Here is an 18,815-nt window from a genome sequence, read left to right on the forward strand (position 1 = left end):
TAACTTACTTCATTTCTATTTTACATTCCATTTTTCTTTCCGGACAGTTTAGTAAACATAATAAAATATTATTTTTAATTATTTTATATTTTAAACTCATTTATTTCACCAATTGATTATTCTGATTCGAGATACAGTGAAATGTAAGCATCACAAATTCATAGATCAGAAACAAGGAAAGAGAAGTTCCATTGAATCATTCTTCTGTAGCACTTCATCTTTGAGCTCCACGCAATGGCGCAGGAGGAGACTGCATAGCAGCTAAAGGATTCACTTGGTAAGAAAATGCAAGTTGCCACAAGTCTACAACACCCTTCTTTATGTTCAAAGCTTGTCTCTTAATAATCCTGAAAAGATAAAACATGTCAGATGATAACCACAAAGATTCAGGTGCCTTCTTCAACAGAAACAAGCTTACCCTTTTAGCCTAGCTTGTTTTCGTCTTAAAATCCAATACACAAGCACGATTAAACAGCCAAATGCAACCTTCTTGTTTGATATGGCTATCTGAATGTTACCGAGCTTTAGATTTAAGGTGCGGTACCACCAGTCGTACGGGGTCACTCCTTTGGAAAATCTTATTACTGATTGTTTTCCAATTTTATCATCGTTTAGAGGGTAATTGTTGTCTGACACTTGTGGCGATCCATTAGGAATGTTTATCTGTTTTTTCGGGTTATCTCCCGACAAAGCTGAGGATCTTCTTGACGAAGTTGTTGTTGCTCTCGCAGAATGTAGAGAGTGTAATCTTCTTAGAAGTCCCTAAAAAAACTGTGTTCATGAATCTTATATTTCAATAAACTTGATAAAAATTAAGGATTTCATATAGTTCAACTTAGCATCAGCAGCTGTAATCTCATAATCAACAAAGGAAAAACAAGAAGATAAACCGAGCATCGTTGAACTTGAGTCTAAGGTTCTTGAAGATGACATTAGTGAATGGTTCCAAATAACAAATTCAGGCATGTGGGATTCAAGAGTTTTGTGCAATTTTCATGTTAGGGGCAAAACATAACTCAAGTATAATCACTTCAATCAATTGAATTTTACCTGTCGTCTGTCTTTCGGTAGCTCGGCTTTCTCAACCCAGTGGATTGCAAGGTCTAAATCATTTAAAGTGGTTGCAAGAACCTTCATAACATAGACCTCAACAACATCAAGATAATCATCAACACTCAACCTAAAGCGCCCACTGCATCCTTTTACATAATCAACACTAGTTTCATCATTAGCAAGAACATAGTAATCGTCATCCACAAATCTCCACTTACTAAGAAACTCTTCAAGAAAATTCCGAACACTCGAAGGACTTTGTGATATCTGGAAACATGCCCTGGAAAACAAAATAGGATGAAAATTCCTATACTACACACAGAGATCAAATTCCACACCCCAAACATGTTAATAGAAGCACTTAGTTGATGATATAGGAGTTGCAATTCATGTTGGCTCAGTGTGTTGAGATCTTAAAATTACTTAAAAATTGTCAACACGAACACGACACGTGACACAAAACTTTGTACAACACAGATACGAACACGTCTCGCATAAGTTTCACTTCGTGTTGAACCTGCCAAATCTCGTGTTGTGTTCATGTTGTAAGCTAAATTATTGTTTCTAGTGTTATTGTGTCAGGTCCGTGTCATGTGGAGTTGTTCTCAAATTTATTTTAGATGACAAACATGAACACGACTAGCATAATTTTCGTGTGGTGTTGAACCCATAAACTCTCGTGTTGTATTCGTGTTAAACTAACTAAATTGGCACCCCTAGATAGATATGATGTGCTATGATATAAAATTGAAAGTACCCAGCAAGAAGAACTTGAAGGGGAATGGCTCCAACTGAAGAAAATGATTGTTTGAGCTCATTCAGAATTTCTGATACCCTGCTTGCAAATCCATCAAAACAAGTCAGAGAAATTGCAGAGCAGAGCAAAAAAGAAAAGAAAATCATGTATGTAGCTAGCTACCTGCCAAGCTCATTCAAGGACTGGACAAGGACCATTCCAGCTGATTCTAACATGTCATGAAGTTCAACACCATCATCATCATCATCATGCCCAGTTACAATTGTAGAAAGTTGGTTCAGAATAGAAGAAGCTAATGAAGCTGCTTCTTCATACAAGGAACAAACAAGGTAGCTGTATACATAGATATATAATTACATACAATCGACAAGAGTTGTTCAAATCAAAAGAAAGAAAGTAGAAAATTGAATTGAATTACCTTTCAGCAAGCTCAATTTGCTCCCAAATTTGGGAATGTAATGATCCTATTTCTCCCACCTCTTCCATTCCCATTTCACTGTCTCGAAGCACAAAAGCCCTAATTTTGTTTATATAAGAAGAAAGATTACATTTTTATTGACAACTATGATGAATTGTTCAACTAATGAGATCAAATTAGCACCAAAATTAAAAAATTGAAGACTCTCATCTACATCACAAAATTAAACCGAACAATAATCCATAAATTTATAATCTTTCATATACAATCAATTAAGGGACTCGTAAAAGCTAATTGGAGTTTTGTAATTGAAAGGGAAAAGGAGAGAAGTACCTGTTGTGGGAGGATGACGATACGAGGAAGAGAGGTTGAAGATGATATTGTTTGGTGACCTAGGGCAACAGCAGACAATTCAAGAAATTGGGATTTTTTTTTAGGTTAATTAGGATTTTTGTAATTTTTATATCTACCAAATCATAAATCTTTTAAAAATTCTCTTCAATTATTAAGATTGTTGTGTTTAAGATTTTTATCTAATTTTAATGAAAAAAGTTTAATATAAATAAAAGTTTAGATGATATGATTTGATACATGTTAAAATTTGAGATGCATGATTTGGTAAATATTAAAGTTCGTAAAATATGATTTAGTACATGAACAATCACCGAATTAGTAAAATTGAATGAAATTAAATAAAAATCAACAACGAACATGATTTGTTACATGTCAAAGTTCAAAGAACAAAATTTTTAGTTAGCTTAATTTATTTTCTTTTCTTTGTGAGAATAAATGTAAAACCATTAAATTATATTTAAGCTAATTAGGATTTTTGTTTCGATGTACTAAATCATGCCCCCTAAATTTTTTTGGTCGTTAAAAATTCTCTATGAACTATTGAAATTGTTGGATTTAAGGATTTTTGTCCAATTTTAGTAAGAAAAGTCTAATATGGATGAAAATTTAAAGGCATAATTTGACATATGTCAAAATACAAGGGACATGATTTGGTAGATATTAAAGTCTCAGGAGCATGACATAAACAATCACTAATTTAGTAAAATTAAATGAAATTAGATAAAAGTGCTTAATTTTAATAATTTTAATAGTTGAGGGGGAATTTTTAACGGTCATAAAAGTTCAGGGACATGATAATTTAGTACATGTGAAAGTTTAGAAAGCAAAAATTCTAATTAGCTTTATATTTATCACAAGATCCCATCTAATATTTGGAACTATAAAATACCCTTTAAAATAAAATAAATTAAATTAAGTGGGGGTAGTTCGAAATCTTCACATAAGAATAAACGAGTATGATTCATACTTAAAAATGCTTTCTTTACTCTTAAGAATATTTTATTCACACCATTGTAATTGATGTTTATTATAAAAGAAGAACAAAAAAGGATTTGATGATGCAATACTTCCACAAGTAAGATTGTGAATGTGAACTTGGTATGTAGTGACCAATTTTAATCATAAAAAAATTGACATTAGTAGAAACCACACAATTTAATTTATAACCCAAATATAATATTCATTAACCCAAAAATAAAGAAAGAAAAATAAAACAAAACAAAAGTGAGGCAAACAAGTGAAACAAACCACTCACAAAACGACAAAAAAGCTCTTGAAATTGTTGGCAAAATCTGCAAAGCTGACGTGGCAAACAAACTGTTAAAAACGAACTGTAATATGGAATAGCATCTTCATCTTTATTAACGCAGAATATCAGTCTATTTATTTAGTATGTTTTACCAAAGAGCAATATTATTAAGCACCAGTAGTACTTAGTACTTTTTCAATAGGTCACATTCCGATTAACTAGCGATATTTTTTAAAAATTATTATATTAATAAAACTGATACTTAATTGGGCCAATATCGATATTAATACATAAAAAAGTACTAGACACCTCATTTCTCTTAACCAAATCATAAAATTCCTTCAAAATTTAAACAATAAAATTATAACATTACAGAAAGAGCTAGAACATCAATTTTTAATATTGAAAAACTACCTAAAATATCACAAACAAACACTAGATTTTTTTTATGAGAATGACAATTTGTAATCAAAAATAATATATTAATAAATACTAAATTTTTAGATTTTACCATTGTATCAAATAAAAATTAATAAAAAAAACTTAAAAATACTAAGCCAAAATTGTTATCCTTTTGCTAATAGTAACTTACTATTACTCATTCTACTCTAAATAATTAGGAACAAACTATTTATTATTACAGTAGAACCTCTATCCAAGAATACACTTGGGACCAAGTAAATTATATTGTAATTGAGAGGTTATAACTAAATAGAGTTACACTAGACAAAAAAAATTAAAAAACAAAAAAATATAACTAAATAGAGTTACACTAGACAAAAAAAATTAAAAAACAAAAAAATATCAATGTTACAATAATAACAATAAATAATCATTAATACTATATCATAATAGAAATATTTTGGAGTAAATATAATTTCATATATGTATTATAATTTAAAATAAAATTATTAATTTTACATAAATAAATTTATAAAATACATGTATATATTTTATTAAGATGTAATTATTCTTATATAGAGGTATACTTTGTTAATACGGGACTTAAAAAATGTATAACTAATTACAATTTAGAGGTTATTCTTATTTATAACTGGCCCAAATCGGGACTTGATTTTTTTATAACAAATTAGAGGTTATTCTTGAATAGAGTATTCTTAAATAGAGGTTCTACTGTATTATTAAAATAAATAGCGATATTAATATTTAAAGTTTTAGACAAAAATATATTATATTGGTTATTTTTAAAAAGTACTAAATTTTACGTCGATGAGAAAGAAAACTAGTAATATTACATAATTATTATTAAAATAAAATAATTTGCGGTATAAATATCAATTTATTGTTTGTAAATAAATATTTAAGTTTAATTTTTGACGGTAATAATGCAAATTATATTTTTAGAACTTTTATAAGTATCTGATCGTTAAGTGTTATGTAGCCACATGACACTTGACAATTCTTAATTAATTCATGTCATTCAGTTTTTATTTTTTATTTAAAATTTAATTAAAATATACCAATAAAAAAATGTACGTGGATAATAATTTAACACTTAATGACTAATATTTACAGAAGTTCTATACATATAACTTAAAAAAAAATCTTAAAAGGCACCGTATCAACTAAGTATCAAGTCTCATATAATTTAATGTAATAACTTGTAGGGAGGATCGCTAGCTAAAAGACGATACATCTTGAAAGTGTTAGACAGCACTGGTGCCTAATAACAATGCTACTTAAAAATTTAAAAGAATTACTAAAAAATACCACTAGTGCCTAATACTCTTCTCAGTATTATAATGCTATTAGTATAATTAAGTATTAGATGAATCCTAAACTAAATTATTGTAATTAAGTATTAACGCTACAATTAAATTATCTTAATTATATGGAACATCGTATAGTTCTAGATGCCTTTTTTAACATTTCTCTCACTCTTTTTTATTTTTAATTATTGTTATTATAATTATTAAATTTAAATTGGCTGTTAAAGCTCCACGTGGCAAACTCGTCACCAAAGCTCCACTGAACAAAAAGTTGATATTATCAGAAATTCTGAGCTTTAAATACTGAAAAAGAAGAAGAAGAAGAAGAAGAAGAAGAAGAAGACAACAATGGCGAAACTCGATGAGACCAAGACTAGCTCCGACAATGACCGCGCTAATGGAGGATTCGTCTCTGTTAATCCAAAACCTAACAAAGGTCTCTCTTCTAAGCTCGTAGATTTCCTTGAGAGCCTCATCGTTAAGTTTATGTACGACTCTTCTCAGCCTCAACACTATCTTTCCGGTAACTTTGCTCCCATTCGCGATGAAACTCCTCCGATCAAAGACCTCTCTGTCATCGGTTACCTCCCGGTACATTTCGATTATTACACTGTTTCTCTGTTACAGTAATAGGAAGGAAAGGAATCACTGTGGTTTTGCTAAACCTCAATTGATTTGTGTAGTGATTTTTAGTCAGTTAATTGTTGATTAGAGTTGTAATGATTAAATACTGTGTTTATAGCTTCAAACCATAATTTCTGATACTGGTTATGGATTCTTGGATTGGAATTCACTTTGTTGAGCACTTTTATTGTGTTTAAGCTATGGTAATTGTGTATACAGGAGTGTTTAAATGGAGAGTTTGTTAGAGTTGGTCCTAATCCCAAGTTTTCACCAGTAGCTGGATATCACTGGTAAAATCTTTTTCTTTTTCTTTTGAATTTATGATATAATCAATTCTTGAATGAAGCCAAATTTTGATTGATTTTGAGGTTTAGTGTTATAATTTGATCAAATGGGGTTGGTTCAGCTTGCTTAACTCTTGAGAAAACTAGTTCAGATATTAATATAGTGGGGTTTTGGCCTGATTTTTGTTTTCTTGCTCTTTGTGCAGGTTTGATGGAGATGGGTGTGTGCTCTTCTGCTCCATTGTGAAAACTTATTTATCTAATTGAGTTTAACAATATGCATACTATTTACTGAATTATGTACATTTGGTAACTTTGCAGTATGATTCATGGTTTGCGAATCAAGGATGGAAAAGCAACATATGTCTCCCGCTATGTTAGAACCTCACGTATTAAACAAGAAGAATACTTTGGAGGTTCCAAATTCATGAAGGTAGCAATACTTAAGAATATAGTTCATTTTCATTCATAATTTAGAATACTTTGTGTCCAATTGAAGAATATTGGATTCAATTTTCATAATTGTTTAAAAATTGTACAAAATGAACACAAAGTGAAAATATATATGTACCCTTTATGTTTAATGTAGTTAGATGTATAAACAAATGTGATCTCATATTGTTTGGTAATGATTTGTTTGTTTGTATTCTATCTTTATTATTATAATATGCACAAGTTTCTATTTCAGTAAGTTTGCTTCCTTGGTCATTCATGCAATTAATCATAATTTTCTTCAATATTGCTCCCTAATAATAGACTTCACAAAAATCTTAATGCAAAATTTGTTTTCAGTTTTAAGATTAAACTTTCTTCTATGAAACTTTCAGATTGGAGACCTGAAAGGGTTTTTTGGATTACTCATGGTCAACATGCAAATGCTAAGAGCAAAACTCAAAGTATTAGATCTTTCATATGGAAACGGAACAGGTATATAATGAATTTCATGATCCTTAAGAAGTGGACCAAATATGAAATTATGTGTGACCCTCTACTGAGCTTGCATATTATTTGAGCACAACTCTACATCTGATACTAATTATTTTCTGAAGTATTGATTGAAACTTACTGTTTGTGAACCTCTTCCTGCAGCTAATACAGCTCTTATATATCACCATGGGAAACTTCTAGCACTGTCAGAGGCAGATAAACCTTGTAAGTATATAATTCTTTCTTTAACCCTGCTTCTGATTAGTGATGTTTTCCATGGTCCAAGACCAACTATTAACTTATATATAAAAAAGCTGTTTTTTATCCAGGGTCCCAACCCATATAGTTTGATCCTTCTTATTTGTTTGTCATGCGGAATGAAATTATGCATGTTTAACCATGCAGATGTCCTTAAAGTCTTGGAAGATGGAGATCTGCAAACAATCGGCCTGCTGGATTATGACAAGCGATTGACACATTCATTCACAGCTCATCCAAAGGTTGATCCATTTACAGGTGATTGAGGAAACTCTCATAAAGTACAATTTTTAGTTGGCGAGTCTTCACTTTGCTCATTACAAGGTTCCTAATGCAGGAGAGATGTTTACATTTGGCTATGCACATACTCCTCCATACATAACTTACCGAGTTATTTCGAAGGATGGTTTCATGCATGAGCCGGTTCCTATAACAGTATCAGATCCAATCATGATGCATGACTTTGCCATTACTGAGAATTATGCAATTTTCATGGATCTTCCCCTGATTTTCAAACCAAAGGTATGTTCATTCTTGATTTCTAACTGTTTTAGACAATTTAATTCATCATTCTTTTAGACATAAGTCCTCACACAAATTGCCAGGGGTTTGTAGACACGAGATGCTCATGCTTCGTGATTTTCTTAACTGTGCAATGTGTGTTGATATGTTGTTTGGGATTTACCTCATAATGTTTTAATTTCCAGGAAATGGTGAAGGAGAAAAAACTGATATTCTCCTTTGATGCCACCAAAAAGGCTCGCTTTGGCGTGCTTCCACGGTATGCAAAGGATGAGCTTTTGATCAAATGGTTCGAGCTTCCAAATTGCTTCATATTCCATAATGGTGCACACTCTGGCCTTCCTACCTTTTATGTCTGTCTGTGTGTGTTTTGGGTCAAGTTTTCCAGTGGTTGAGCTGGTCCATATTATAGATTGCAAGTTACCTTTGTCACCTTAAGCTATTATCTAATAAGGAGGTTTGAAACTTTTTTCATGACCCTGTTTGTATTTTTGCCAATTCATAGCAAATGCATGGGAGGAGGAAGACGAAGTTGTTCTGATCACTTGTCGTCTTGAGAATCCTGATTTGGACATGGTCAGTGGGACTGTCAAAGAAAAGCTTGAAAATTTCTCAAACGAGCTGTAAGAGAATTTCAACATGTTAACATAAAATCTTCTTTGTGGGGGCTATTGTATCTGATTTTATTACACCCTTCTTTTTTAGGTACGAGATGAGATTCAACATGAAAACTGGTCTAGCTACCCAAAAACAACTTTCAGCATCAGCTGTAGATTTTCCTCGGGTGAATGAGAGCTACACCGGCAGGTAATTTACATGATGGAAGGACACTGTGTTACTTTTTCATTTGATTTTTATATTTGCTTTCAAGTTTTATCTCTGTTCTCCCATTTCACATTTCTTCATTTTTGCGAGTAAATGCAGGAAACAACGTTATGTGTATGGAACCAGACTGGACAGCATTGCAAAAGTCACAGGAATTGTCAAGTTTGATCTGCATGCTGAACCAGAAAGTGGTAAAAAATGTCTTGAGGTTGGTGGAAATGTTCAAGGACTCTATGACCTGGGACCGGGGCGATTCGGTTCAGAGGCTATATTTGTCCCAAAGGTTCCTGGAGTCGAGTCTGAAGAAGATGATGGATACTTAATATTCTTTGTTCATGATGAGAATACCAAGTAATAATTTCATCCCTTTCAATCTGATTATTCATAACATTAGAATGCATTCTGAAGTTGGATTTTCATCATGCAGAAAATCAGCTGTACATGTTATTGATGCGAAAACAATGTCGTCAGATCCTGTTGCGGTTGTTGATTTGCCCCATAGAGTTCCATATGGATTCCATGCTTTCTTTGTGACTGAGGTCAGTACAATGCTTATTTTTCGGGTTTGGATATCTGAACTCTAGTCTTGATTTCTCCTATTACTTATCTTATATATTGGATTCTTTTTATTATTATTATTTACTTGAACAAAAAAATATGTGAATTTGAAAGAAAATAAAATTGAATTTAGTAACTTTTTCTTAAATCTAGAACTTTTTTAAGCTTATTCGAAAAGAGAAATTATTCAAAAATGTTCATTATTAAATTTTATGAAAATGTTCTTAAGATTAAACAGTTAAACTTCAAAACCAACTTAGGATGCTACTTAGTAGAAGGCATGAAGCAAATTCTCAAATATGACATGACTGCATTTATACGAGAATTTCAATTGAATTTCTTGTGATATGAAGAACAATAATCAGGAAAGACAATTATCGAGTTTTTTTTTTCATTTTTTTTATGATTTAATAATATAAATGATTGGACTCATTTGAATTTAATGGTTCTTGATCAGGAACAACTGCAAGAACAGGCAACACTCTAAAGTGCAAAGCTTTACCAAAGAAGAGGATGCCAAACTTGTAAATTAGCTCATTTTCCAAGTTCATCAAATCAAACAATGTATTTTCTATTTATTTTACATATTTCTTAGCCATATAAATTACACCGTCTGTAACACCTATAATTTCTTCAATACAACTGGATATTACACCTCTCTCTCTCTCTCTCTCTCTCTCTTTATATATATATATTTATAGATCATTGTACTTAACTTCTATATATTGTATTTCATCAATGGTCATGTGAATAGTTGGTACTTGGTAGAGTCAGTGTTCACAGATTCAATTCATACACAGAAATATAATTATAAGAATATGGTGACAAAGAACTCAACCCCGTGAAACAAAAGTACAAAAAATAAAAATAAAAAACAGAGCCAATTAGATAATTTAATAAACTCCACGTGTCAACACCAGACACGAGTGGAAATGGTAAAAGATTGCTAATTCTCCTCTGTTCTTGAATATATATTATATAGCTATGTATGTTCGACCTTTGAAATGTGAACAGAGAAGAAAGCAAAACCCACTAAGGAGTATGGTGGAATTGGAGGTGAAGAAGAAGAAGAAGAATAACAGCTGCAACAATGGTGGAACAGTGAAAGGGATAGTGACGGTGAATCCGAAGCCCAACAAAGGTTTGACATCAAAACTCATCGACTGGTTTGAAAATGTGATTGTTAAGCTTATGTATGACTCTTCACAACATCAACATTATCTCTCCGGTAACTTCACTTCGGTTCCTGAAACACCTCCCATAAAGGACCTCCCAGTAATGGGTTACCTTCCTGTTAGTATTTCTTGCCCTTTATGAACTTCGAGTTATTATGTTTTTTTTTTTTAAATAAAGATTGAAACTTTGGATGAAAATCAGATCTTTACGACTTGGGTTTGTGTTGAAATTGTTAATTGTTTTCATATGAGACCCTTTATTGATCTGGGCTTCATTTTTGTACTGCATGCAGTTAGTTTTTGAATATTCTTTGTTCATGTTTTTAGGAATGTTTAAATGGAGAGTTTGTTCGTGTGGGTTCAAATTCCAAGTTTGCTCCAGTAGCTGGATATCATTGGTACTATATTTAATTATTTTTTTTTGAAAGAAACTATATTTAATTGAACAATTGGAAATTATTTAAGTTCTCTGTTCAGCTGTATGAGCTCATTTATCATAATAAAAAGGCTAATTAAAACTTTTGCCGCCAAAACTTCGACATGCACTAAATTATATCCTTCAAATTTTCAGGCTGTTAAAAATTACTCACGAACTATTGAGATTGTTAGATTCAAAAAATTCTGTCTAATTTCGTTTAATTTTACTAATGCGGAAATTGTCCATATATAAATTACACCCTCCGAACTTTGACATGTATCAACTCTTGCCCCTAAATTTTCATCTATGTCAGACTTTCGTTAATAAAATTGGACAAAAATCTTGAATCCAATAATCTTAATAATTCGAGTGGAATTTTTAACTTTCTAAAAGGTTCAGGGGCATAATTTGGTCAAGGCAAAATGCCTAATTAGCCTCAGAAAAATGATTACAATTTCAGCTAGATTATCTCTTTTAATATTATTAATTGATTGACTTTGCTTATTATGTTTTTTTTTTCTTACTCTCTGTGCAGGTTTGATGGAGATGGGTGTATGTTCTTTTGCTTCTCTCTATATGTATATGTATGTGTATGTGTATGAACTACTGAATGAGATGTTTAAATTTGAAGCATGGTTCATGGTGTGCGGATCAAAGATGGAAAAGCAACATATGTTTCTCGTTATGTTAAAACATCACGTCTTAAACAAGAAGAATATTTTGGAGGTGCTAAGTTCTTAAAGGTATCTTAGACTCAGAAAACAATGCCAACTCTTGTACATGTTTATATGTTGCCATAATGACTTGTCTTTAATCTGCTATGGTATGGAATTCTCAGGTTGGAGACCTTAAAGGGCTTTTCGGATTGTTCATGTTTAGCATTCAAATGTTGAGAGATAAATTCGAAGTATTAGATTTCTCTTACGGAAATGGAACAGGTATATGTATATATAGAAATGGATAATGAATAGAATGAGAAAATAGAATTTTGGTTCAATTGGGAGATTGATTGATTGATATGTTTCGAAGAATGCAATTTGGTGATTTGTCTAGTCTCGAAGAGGACTCGTTACCAATCATTAGACTTGTTTAACACAACTCTGTTACATACATTCTTGCTGAAAATTCTGTTCTTTCTTTGGTTTAATAAGGAGGCATATAATTACTCAGACACTTTCTTACCCTTAGTAATGGAAGGACTAATTGTTTTCTATCACTCTCTTCCAGCTAATACAGCTCTTGTTTATCACCATGGGAAACTTTTAGTACTTCATGAGGCAGACAAACCATGTAAGCTTCATCACTCTTTTTTCTTCTTCTTAAACTTGATGTAATCCCACTAGATTCATACCGAAATTGACTAGAAACATATAATTTTGATCATGAAGATGTTCTTAAAGTCTTGGAAGATGGGGATTTGCAAACACTTGGAATGCTGGATTATGACAAGAGATTGGCACATACATTCACAGCTCATCCAAAGGTTGACCCTTTTACTGGTGAGCACACACCACACATCTTCATAAGTTTTTTTAGTTAGCCAGCTATAATGGATTTCTCCTAAGTTGCCAATTTTCGAATGCAGGTGAAATGTTTACATTCGGTTATTCGCTCTCTCCTCCATACGTAACATACAGAGTTATTTCGAAGGATGGTTTCATGCACGATCAAGTACCGATAACAATATCAGACCCCATCATGATGCATGACTTTGCCATTACTCAAAATTATGCTATTTTCATGGATCTTCCTTTGTATTTCAAACCGAAGGTATATTAGATATTAGGGTTAATATCTGTTTGAATCCTGTATTTTTCAAATGATACAAATAGTACTTGAGCTCAATTTTCGATAACTTGAAGAAGCAAAAAATAGTTAGTCTTTTCATAACAACTATTCGGATTATTATTAAATTTTATTTTCACAAAAAATAGCTCAAGATACTATTTTGTACCATTTTAAAAAATACAGGATCCAATATGTCATTTATAAAAATAAAGGGTTCAATCAGTAATAACAAAAAGTAAAGGTACAATGTGTTTCATCTTGTCAACCAAATTAATTTTGGTACATTGCCATGGATTTGGCTTCAAATTAACAGGAAATGGTGATGGAAAACAAGCTTATATTGTCATTTGACGCAACTAAGAAAGCTCGCTTTGGTGTCCTTCCACGGTATGCAAAGGACGAGCTTCTAATCAAATGGTTCGAGCTTCCAAGCTGTTACATATTTCATAATGGTGCGTACCCTTTTCTTCCCTATCTTAGAGAAAAGTAGGCATTAGTTTATGCTGTTCCTGATCTCGTTATGCAACCAAACCAATTTTTATTAGCCAATGCATGGGAAGAGGAAGACGAAGTTGTTCTGATCACTTGTCGTCTCGACAATATAGATATGAATATGATCAGTGGGGAAATAAAAAAAAAACTTAATCATTTCAGAACAGAGCTGTAAGAGGATTTTGAACATTTTATTGATACTAAAATTTTTCACTTTTCAGTAGCATGTAAATTTTTCTGATGTTGTTCTTATTGCTTCAGGTATGAGTTGAGATTCAACTTGAAAACTGGTTTAGCATCCCAACGTAAACTCTCAGCATCAGCTCTAGAATTTCCAAGGATAAATGAGAGCTACACTAGCAGGTCTATACATTTCCTTTTTCTCATTTTGTAAAAGAATAGTTAAAGTTAGAATTGTTATTAGGCACTAGCGGTGTCAAACACCATCACAAGGTGACACTTTATAAATAGTTAGCGATTTTTTATGATTATTATTAAATTAAATGGTACATATCCGCTTTGTTAAATGACGAATCAAATCCTGAATTTTCTAAAATAGTACAGAATAATACCCTAAACTCAATATTCGTCAAACTAATATTGTTATAATGTCTCCAGGTCAGGTTATTATTAAGTTTTAACTTAACGAAAATTGAGCTTAGGGTAGTATTTTGTACTATTTTAGAAAACACAAGATCCGATTTGTTATTTAAGTAACGAAACGAATAGTCAAATCAATAATTTTTGAAAAATACAGGATTTAAAATAGTATTTATCCTAAAATAAAATACGTAGAATTTGATTCTTAGTTATACCAATAAAGTTATAACACGCTGTGGTTGTGCTCGTTAACATTTTTCTTTCTAAAATTGTCTTTGGGGTGAATAAAATCAGGAAACAGCGTTATGTGTACGGAACCAGACTGGACAGCATTGCAAAAATCTCAGGCATAGTCAAGTTCGATCTGAATGCTGAACCGGAAAGTGATGATGAAAAAACATGCATAGAGATTGGTGGTAATGTTCAGGGCTTGTATGATCTTGGACCTGGTCGATTTGGTTCCGAAGCAATATTTGTCCCCAAAGTTCCCGGATTTGATTCTGAAGAAGATGATGGCTACCTAATATTCTTTGTTCATAATGAGAATTCTGAGTACATTTTCTTATAGACCAATTTGTTTACAAAATAGATATATGATTATTAGTTACAATCTTTGTGATGATGAAGTTTTGCATTTCTTTCATTGTTGCAGAAAATCAGAAGTACATGTGATTGACGCGAAAACAATGTCAGCTGATCCGATCGCGGTTATTCATTTGCCTTGTAGAGTTCCATATGGATTCCATGCCTTCTTTGTCACCGAGGTCAGTAATCAGTATTATTCTAAATGCTTGTTTGGTACGCCGTATTAAATTATATTATATTTAATTATAGATGAGACCAATGTGATGGTGATAGTGAAATCATAGAGAAGAGAATCTAATATGTTGTTAACAGAATTTAAAGATAAAAGATATTATTTATTGTCATTTTGGTGAAATTGAATGTTTTAAGTATTGTTTTGATATTTGATCAGGAACAACTACAAGAACAAGCAGAGCTCTGAACTGTGAACCTAATCTGTAAACGGAGGAAGCTAAATGTTTACGTTCGTTTTACTCTGTTGTCCTTCTTCATCTATTCCGAGTTTCGACCAAATAATTTATTCACACTAATTTTCTAATAATGCCAATCAATAGTTTGTTCTAGACATAATTTTTTTACTTTTAACTTTATTCCTAATTAAAATTTTACTTAGGAAAATCACCACGAAACAACAATGAATATATTATCAGGACACTCACTATGAATCCTAAAACTCATGTGGACCCTTTTAATATAAGATGATAAATATATTTAATATCTAAATAATAATTTTTTAGAAATTTTTACACCAAAAATCTGTTTTGCACATTTTATTACTGTTTTACTCCTACACGCGTACATCAACATTTTTACTTACCATCTTTATTTTATTACAATAATACCACTTACACACCATTCTCATGCACAGACACATGTGTCATCCCCATCACACATCAATCAACTTCCACTCTCTTCTTTCTCTTTTTTTCTTTTCTATCACACATCAATCAACTTCCACTCTCTTCTTTCTCTTTTTTCCTTTTCTTTTCATTTGATTTTGGATTTTCTTTCAGTTTTTTTTTTGTTTGGAAGATCAATAACCTCCATTGTTGAAGCATAACTACTCATTATTCATCACGATTTTTTCTCTCTCATTTTTTGTTCTTCCAAAAAATTTCAACTCTCACTCAACCCACGATTTCTCAAGTTTTTTTCCCTCTCAGTTTATTCTTGTTTCAAATTTCTTTATAAAATGGTCATCACTCGTTCATCCTCATCTCTTTCCCCAGTTCAGAAAAAAAAAATCGAAAATGGGCTTGAAATCTTTGGCTAACAAAGCAAAGGGTAAACGTCCGATTGTTGAAGAGAAGAAATCGAAGCTCAATGTGGAGGAGCAAATGGTTGAAGAAATTTCTAGTGAAAAAGCTAGTGCCTCTGCCGAAGTTTGAACAGAGGTTGGTTTTCAGTTTCATTTTCGTTTCCCCCCATTTTAAACATTTTCTTGTATTTCCATTTCATCGTTTTGGTTTTTTCTGGTTTGTGATATTTTAGGTTTTTCATTTTAAAATTTCGTTTGGTTTTCTTTGGATTTTTAGGACTTTATTTTTGTTTAATCAATTTTATTTTGTTCTTGGGTTTGGCATTTTAGTTTGTTTCTTATTATTTTCGTTCCATTTTTGTTGTGTTTTATGTTCTGTTTGTGTTTCTAGTTTTTTTTAGATATTTTGAAACATTTGTTTTTGTTTTAGTGTCTCTAATCAGTGGGTTTTAGTTTTTTTTTTCTAGTTTTTTAATAGTTTAATATGTTTATGTATGATGTGTTTTGGGAATATTATTAGGTATAGTTGTTTGCTGTTCTTTTTTAGGTAACAATTCGATTTAGATGTTTGTAGTTTATATTCGTAGAGTTGTTTCTGCTTGTCAGTTTGTTTTTAGTTTTTTTATAGTTTTATTATAGTTTGTATACTTGTTTATTTACAATTTATATTTATTGCTGTTAATAAACTATAATAAAACTAAAATGAAACTATTAAGAAACGTTTAAATTTATTTCAGAAACTAACTATTTCTCAAAGTGTTTTCTCCTTTTCTTATTTCCAAAATAAATTCTTGCAAACAATTGAATTAAACTAATATAAAATAATGATGCAACTGTAAATCAACTTGAAAAACCACAACACTTAATTCAATTTAATATAGTTGTGGTCATTGTGCTTTTTCATCAGTTTTATTTGAATCAGATCAATTGAATTAATAGTTGTATTTTTCTCGCTTTGGTTTCATTTTGGTTGTTTTGCAGTTTTGAAACGAGCGCGTATTTTCATCTTCATGGTTCGCTCCTGTGAAGGCTTAGTGCATGTGGTATTTTTGTAAATATTTGTATGTGGACTGTATAAATGTTTAATGGGCCGGCCCAAAGTATTTTTGTAATTTTTTTTCCTTTTTTGTATTTTTTTGTTTTTTTCCCAATTTTTTAATCAGTTATTTTTTTTATTTTTAAAATTAGAAAAGTGAATATTTTCTGAAATCATGTTTTATAAAACAGTTTTCACTTTTCAATTTTGAAAACAAAAAAAAATCACTTTTAAAAATTTTTAAATAGTTTTTTTTAAAATCAATATTTTTGATATTGATCCAACCTAGACCTTGGAATTCGAACCTTGGCTCAACCTCGAACCCAAACACCAACCCAGACTTGGATCTCAAACTCGAACTCTAAACCTAGACCTGGACTTGGACCCCGATCTTGACCTAAACCCTAGACCCAGATCTCGAACCCAGATCCTGATCCCAGACCCCGAACCCAAGCCCCAGACCTAAACCTGGACCTCGACCTTAGATATGAACCCAGACCCTGACCCTGATCCCGGAACCAAACTCGGACCCTAGCCTTGGACCCGGATCTAGACCCCAACCTTGGACCCTAACTTCAACCCCGGACCCAGCCCCGATCCTAGCCTCAAAATTGGACTTGGATCTGACTTAAATAAAATCAACAAATAATGAAAATAAAAATGAAATTTACAAAACACACTTATTTTTTATTTTTAAAATTAAAAAAAAAGCGGTTATAGAACACATTTTTTTTTAAAAAAACAAAATATTTAAAATAAAAATTTTACTTTTATTTTTGTGATTAAAAAATTTAAAAACAAAAGCATTATTGCAATAGGAGTGTTCATAAAATACTCAATCCAATCCACTCAAATTCACTAAGTGCAGATTGAATGTTGATTGACATGTAAAAATAACGATCCAATCAAATCAATACATATTTATATACTTTTTAAAAAAATTATATATAATTAATATTTTAATTTAAAAAATAATAATTTAAAAATATAATACATATGATACAAATATATTTAAAAACTTAATAGATAAAATATATATTACATTTTTATTGTTGATTGATGTTTTTGCAACTATTAATTAGAGATGATTAATGAAAGTGAAGAAGAAAATTTTTACGTAGTTGGGGCATTAATGAGCCTTAGTCCACGAGTCACAGTTATTGATGAATGTTTTTCCTACAGAGAATTATCCAGTCTCTTTTTTCTATACATTATTGGGGTATTTATAAGCTCATAATAGTGGCAAAAGACCATCGTTTTCGTGATTATATGAGCCATGCTTTGCACAATTTTTCAAACTTGGACTTGTCTTTACCTGATGATTTGATAGCTCATAATGTAGCCGTCAATTGATGTATGGGATATAGTGAAATCAGAGAATTATGAGTTTAAACCCTTGATCACGTAAGGTGTAGGATGTTCTTTCCCATGCTGCATTAAATGCATATACAATGATTTAACCTCGAACAAAGCGTCGTACTCCACCTTTCTATCTATCTCGTCTTTGGGTCGTGTGTACTTGCAGAGAAGAAGGGACAAAATTACTTGTTAATTGGGGGGACCTTCTCGGAGGTGACTAATTCTCCACATACTCGCAAATAGAGAAACGTTGGGAGTGTTTTGACATGGCGCATCCCACAGTGTGGGTCCCATCACCACCTGGCCGTATTTTGAACTGCCACGTATTTTAAAAAAAATTCTAGGCAACACTTATATATAAGAAAATATAATTTAAAATAAGATTAAATATTTCTTTCTACATATAAATTTTTTTCTTCCTTTGAATTTTTTATTTTTATTTTATTTGTTTTAATTTATTATTGAAGACATAAAATAACAATAATTTATTTTATTTAGTTATTAGTTATGTAAAAAAAAATAATTTTTTAATTAATATTAAATAA

The 18,815-nt window shown here is 31.3% G+C and overlaps 3 protein-coding genes across 3 annotated transcripts; 2 read left to right on the forward strand and 1 right to left on the reverse strand.

The window, feature by feature from the left end:
* Positions 1–71: 71 nt before the first annotated feature.
* LOC115709407 (protein APEM9) lies at positions 72–2,708 on the reverse strand. Its single transcript, XM_030637506.2, has 7 exons — positions 2,562–2,708; positions 2,229–2,327; positions 1,973–2,143; positions 1,811–1,888; positions 1,051–1,333; positions 419–762; positions 72–347 (listed from the first exon to the last, which is right to left on the reverse strand). Exons 2-7 carry the CDS (start codon positions 2,300–2,302, stop codon positions 215–217), a joined length of 1,083 nt encoding a protein of 360 aa, XP_030493366.2. The 5' UTR covers positions 2,303–2,327; positions 2,562–2,708; the 3' UTR covers positions 72–214.
* A 3,149-nt stretch (positions 2,709–5,857) lies between these two features.
* Positions 5,858–10,217, forward strand: LOC115709406 (carotenoid 9,10(9',10')-cleavage dioxygenase 1). The gene is made up of 14 exons (XM_030637505.2): positions 5,858–6,152; positions 6,405–6,475; positions 6,676–6,690; positions 6,791–6,902; positions 7,297–7,396; positions 7,559–7,621; positions 7,802–7,912; positions 7,992–8,176; positions 8,362–8,500; positions 8,682–8,799; positions 8,882–8,983; positions 9,101–9,352; positions 9,429–9,540; positions 10,017–10,217. Exons 1-14 carry the CDS (start codon positions 5,910–5,912, stop codon positions 10,044–10,046), a joined length of 1,653 nt encoding a protein of 550 aa, XP_030493365.2. The 5' UTR covers positions 5,858–5,909; the 3' UTR covers positions 10,047–10,217.
* A 130-nt stretch (positions 10,218–10,347) lies between these two features.
* On the forward strand, positions 10,348–15,372 carry LOC115709405 (carotenoid 9,10(9',10')-cleavage dioxygenase 1). Its single transcript, XM_030637502.2, has 14 exons — positions 10,348–10,852; positions 11,062–11,132; positions 11,688–11,702; positions 11,784–11,895; positions 11,991–12,090; positions 12,380–12,442; positions 12,541–12,651; positions 12,738–12,922; positions 13,254–13,392; positions 13,486–13,603; positions 13,694–13,795; positions 14,327–14,584; positions 14,685–14,796; positions 15,009–15,372. Exons 1-14 carry the CDS (start codon positions 10,544–10,546, stop codon positions 15,036–15,038), a joined length of 1,725 nt encoding a protein of 574 aa, XP_030493362.2. The 5' UTR covers positions 10,348–10,543; the 3' UTR covers positions 15,039–15,372.
* The last annotated feature ends 3,443 nt before the right edge of the window (positions 15,373–18,815 follow it).

Source organism: Cannabis sativa, chromosome 3 (genome assembly GCF_029168945.1).
Source record: "Cannabis sativa cultivar Pink pepper isolate KNU-18-1 chromosome 3, ASM2916894v1, whole genome shotgun sequence".
Lineage (NCBI taxonomy): Eukaryota > Viridiplantae > Streptophyta > Magnoliopsida > Rosales > Cannabaceae > Cannabis > Cannabis sativa.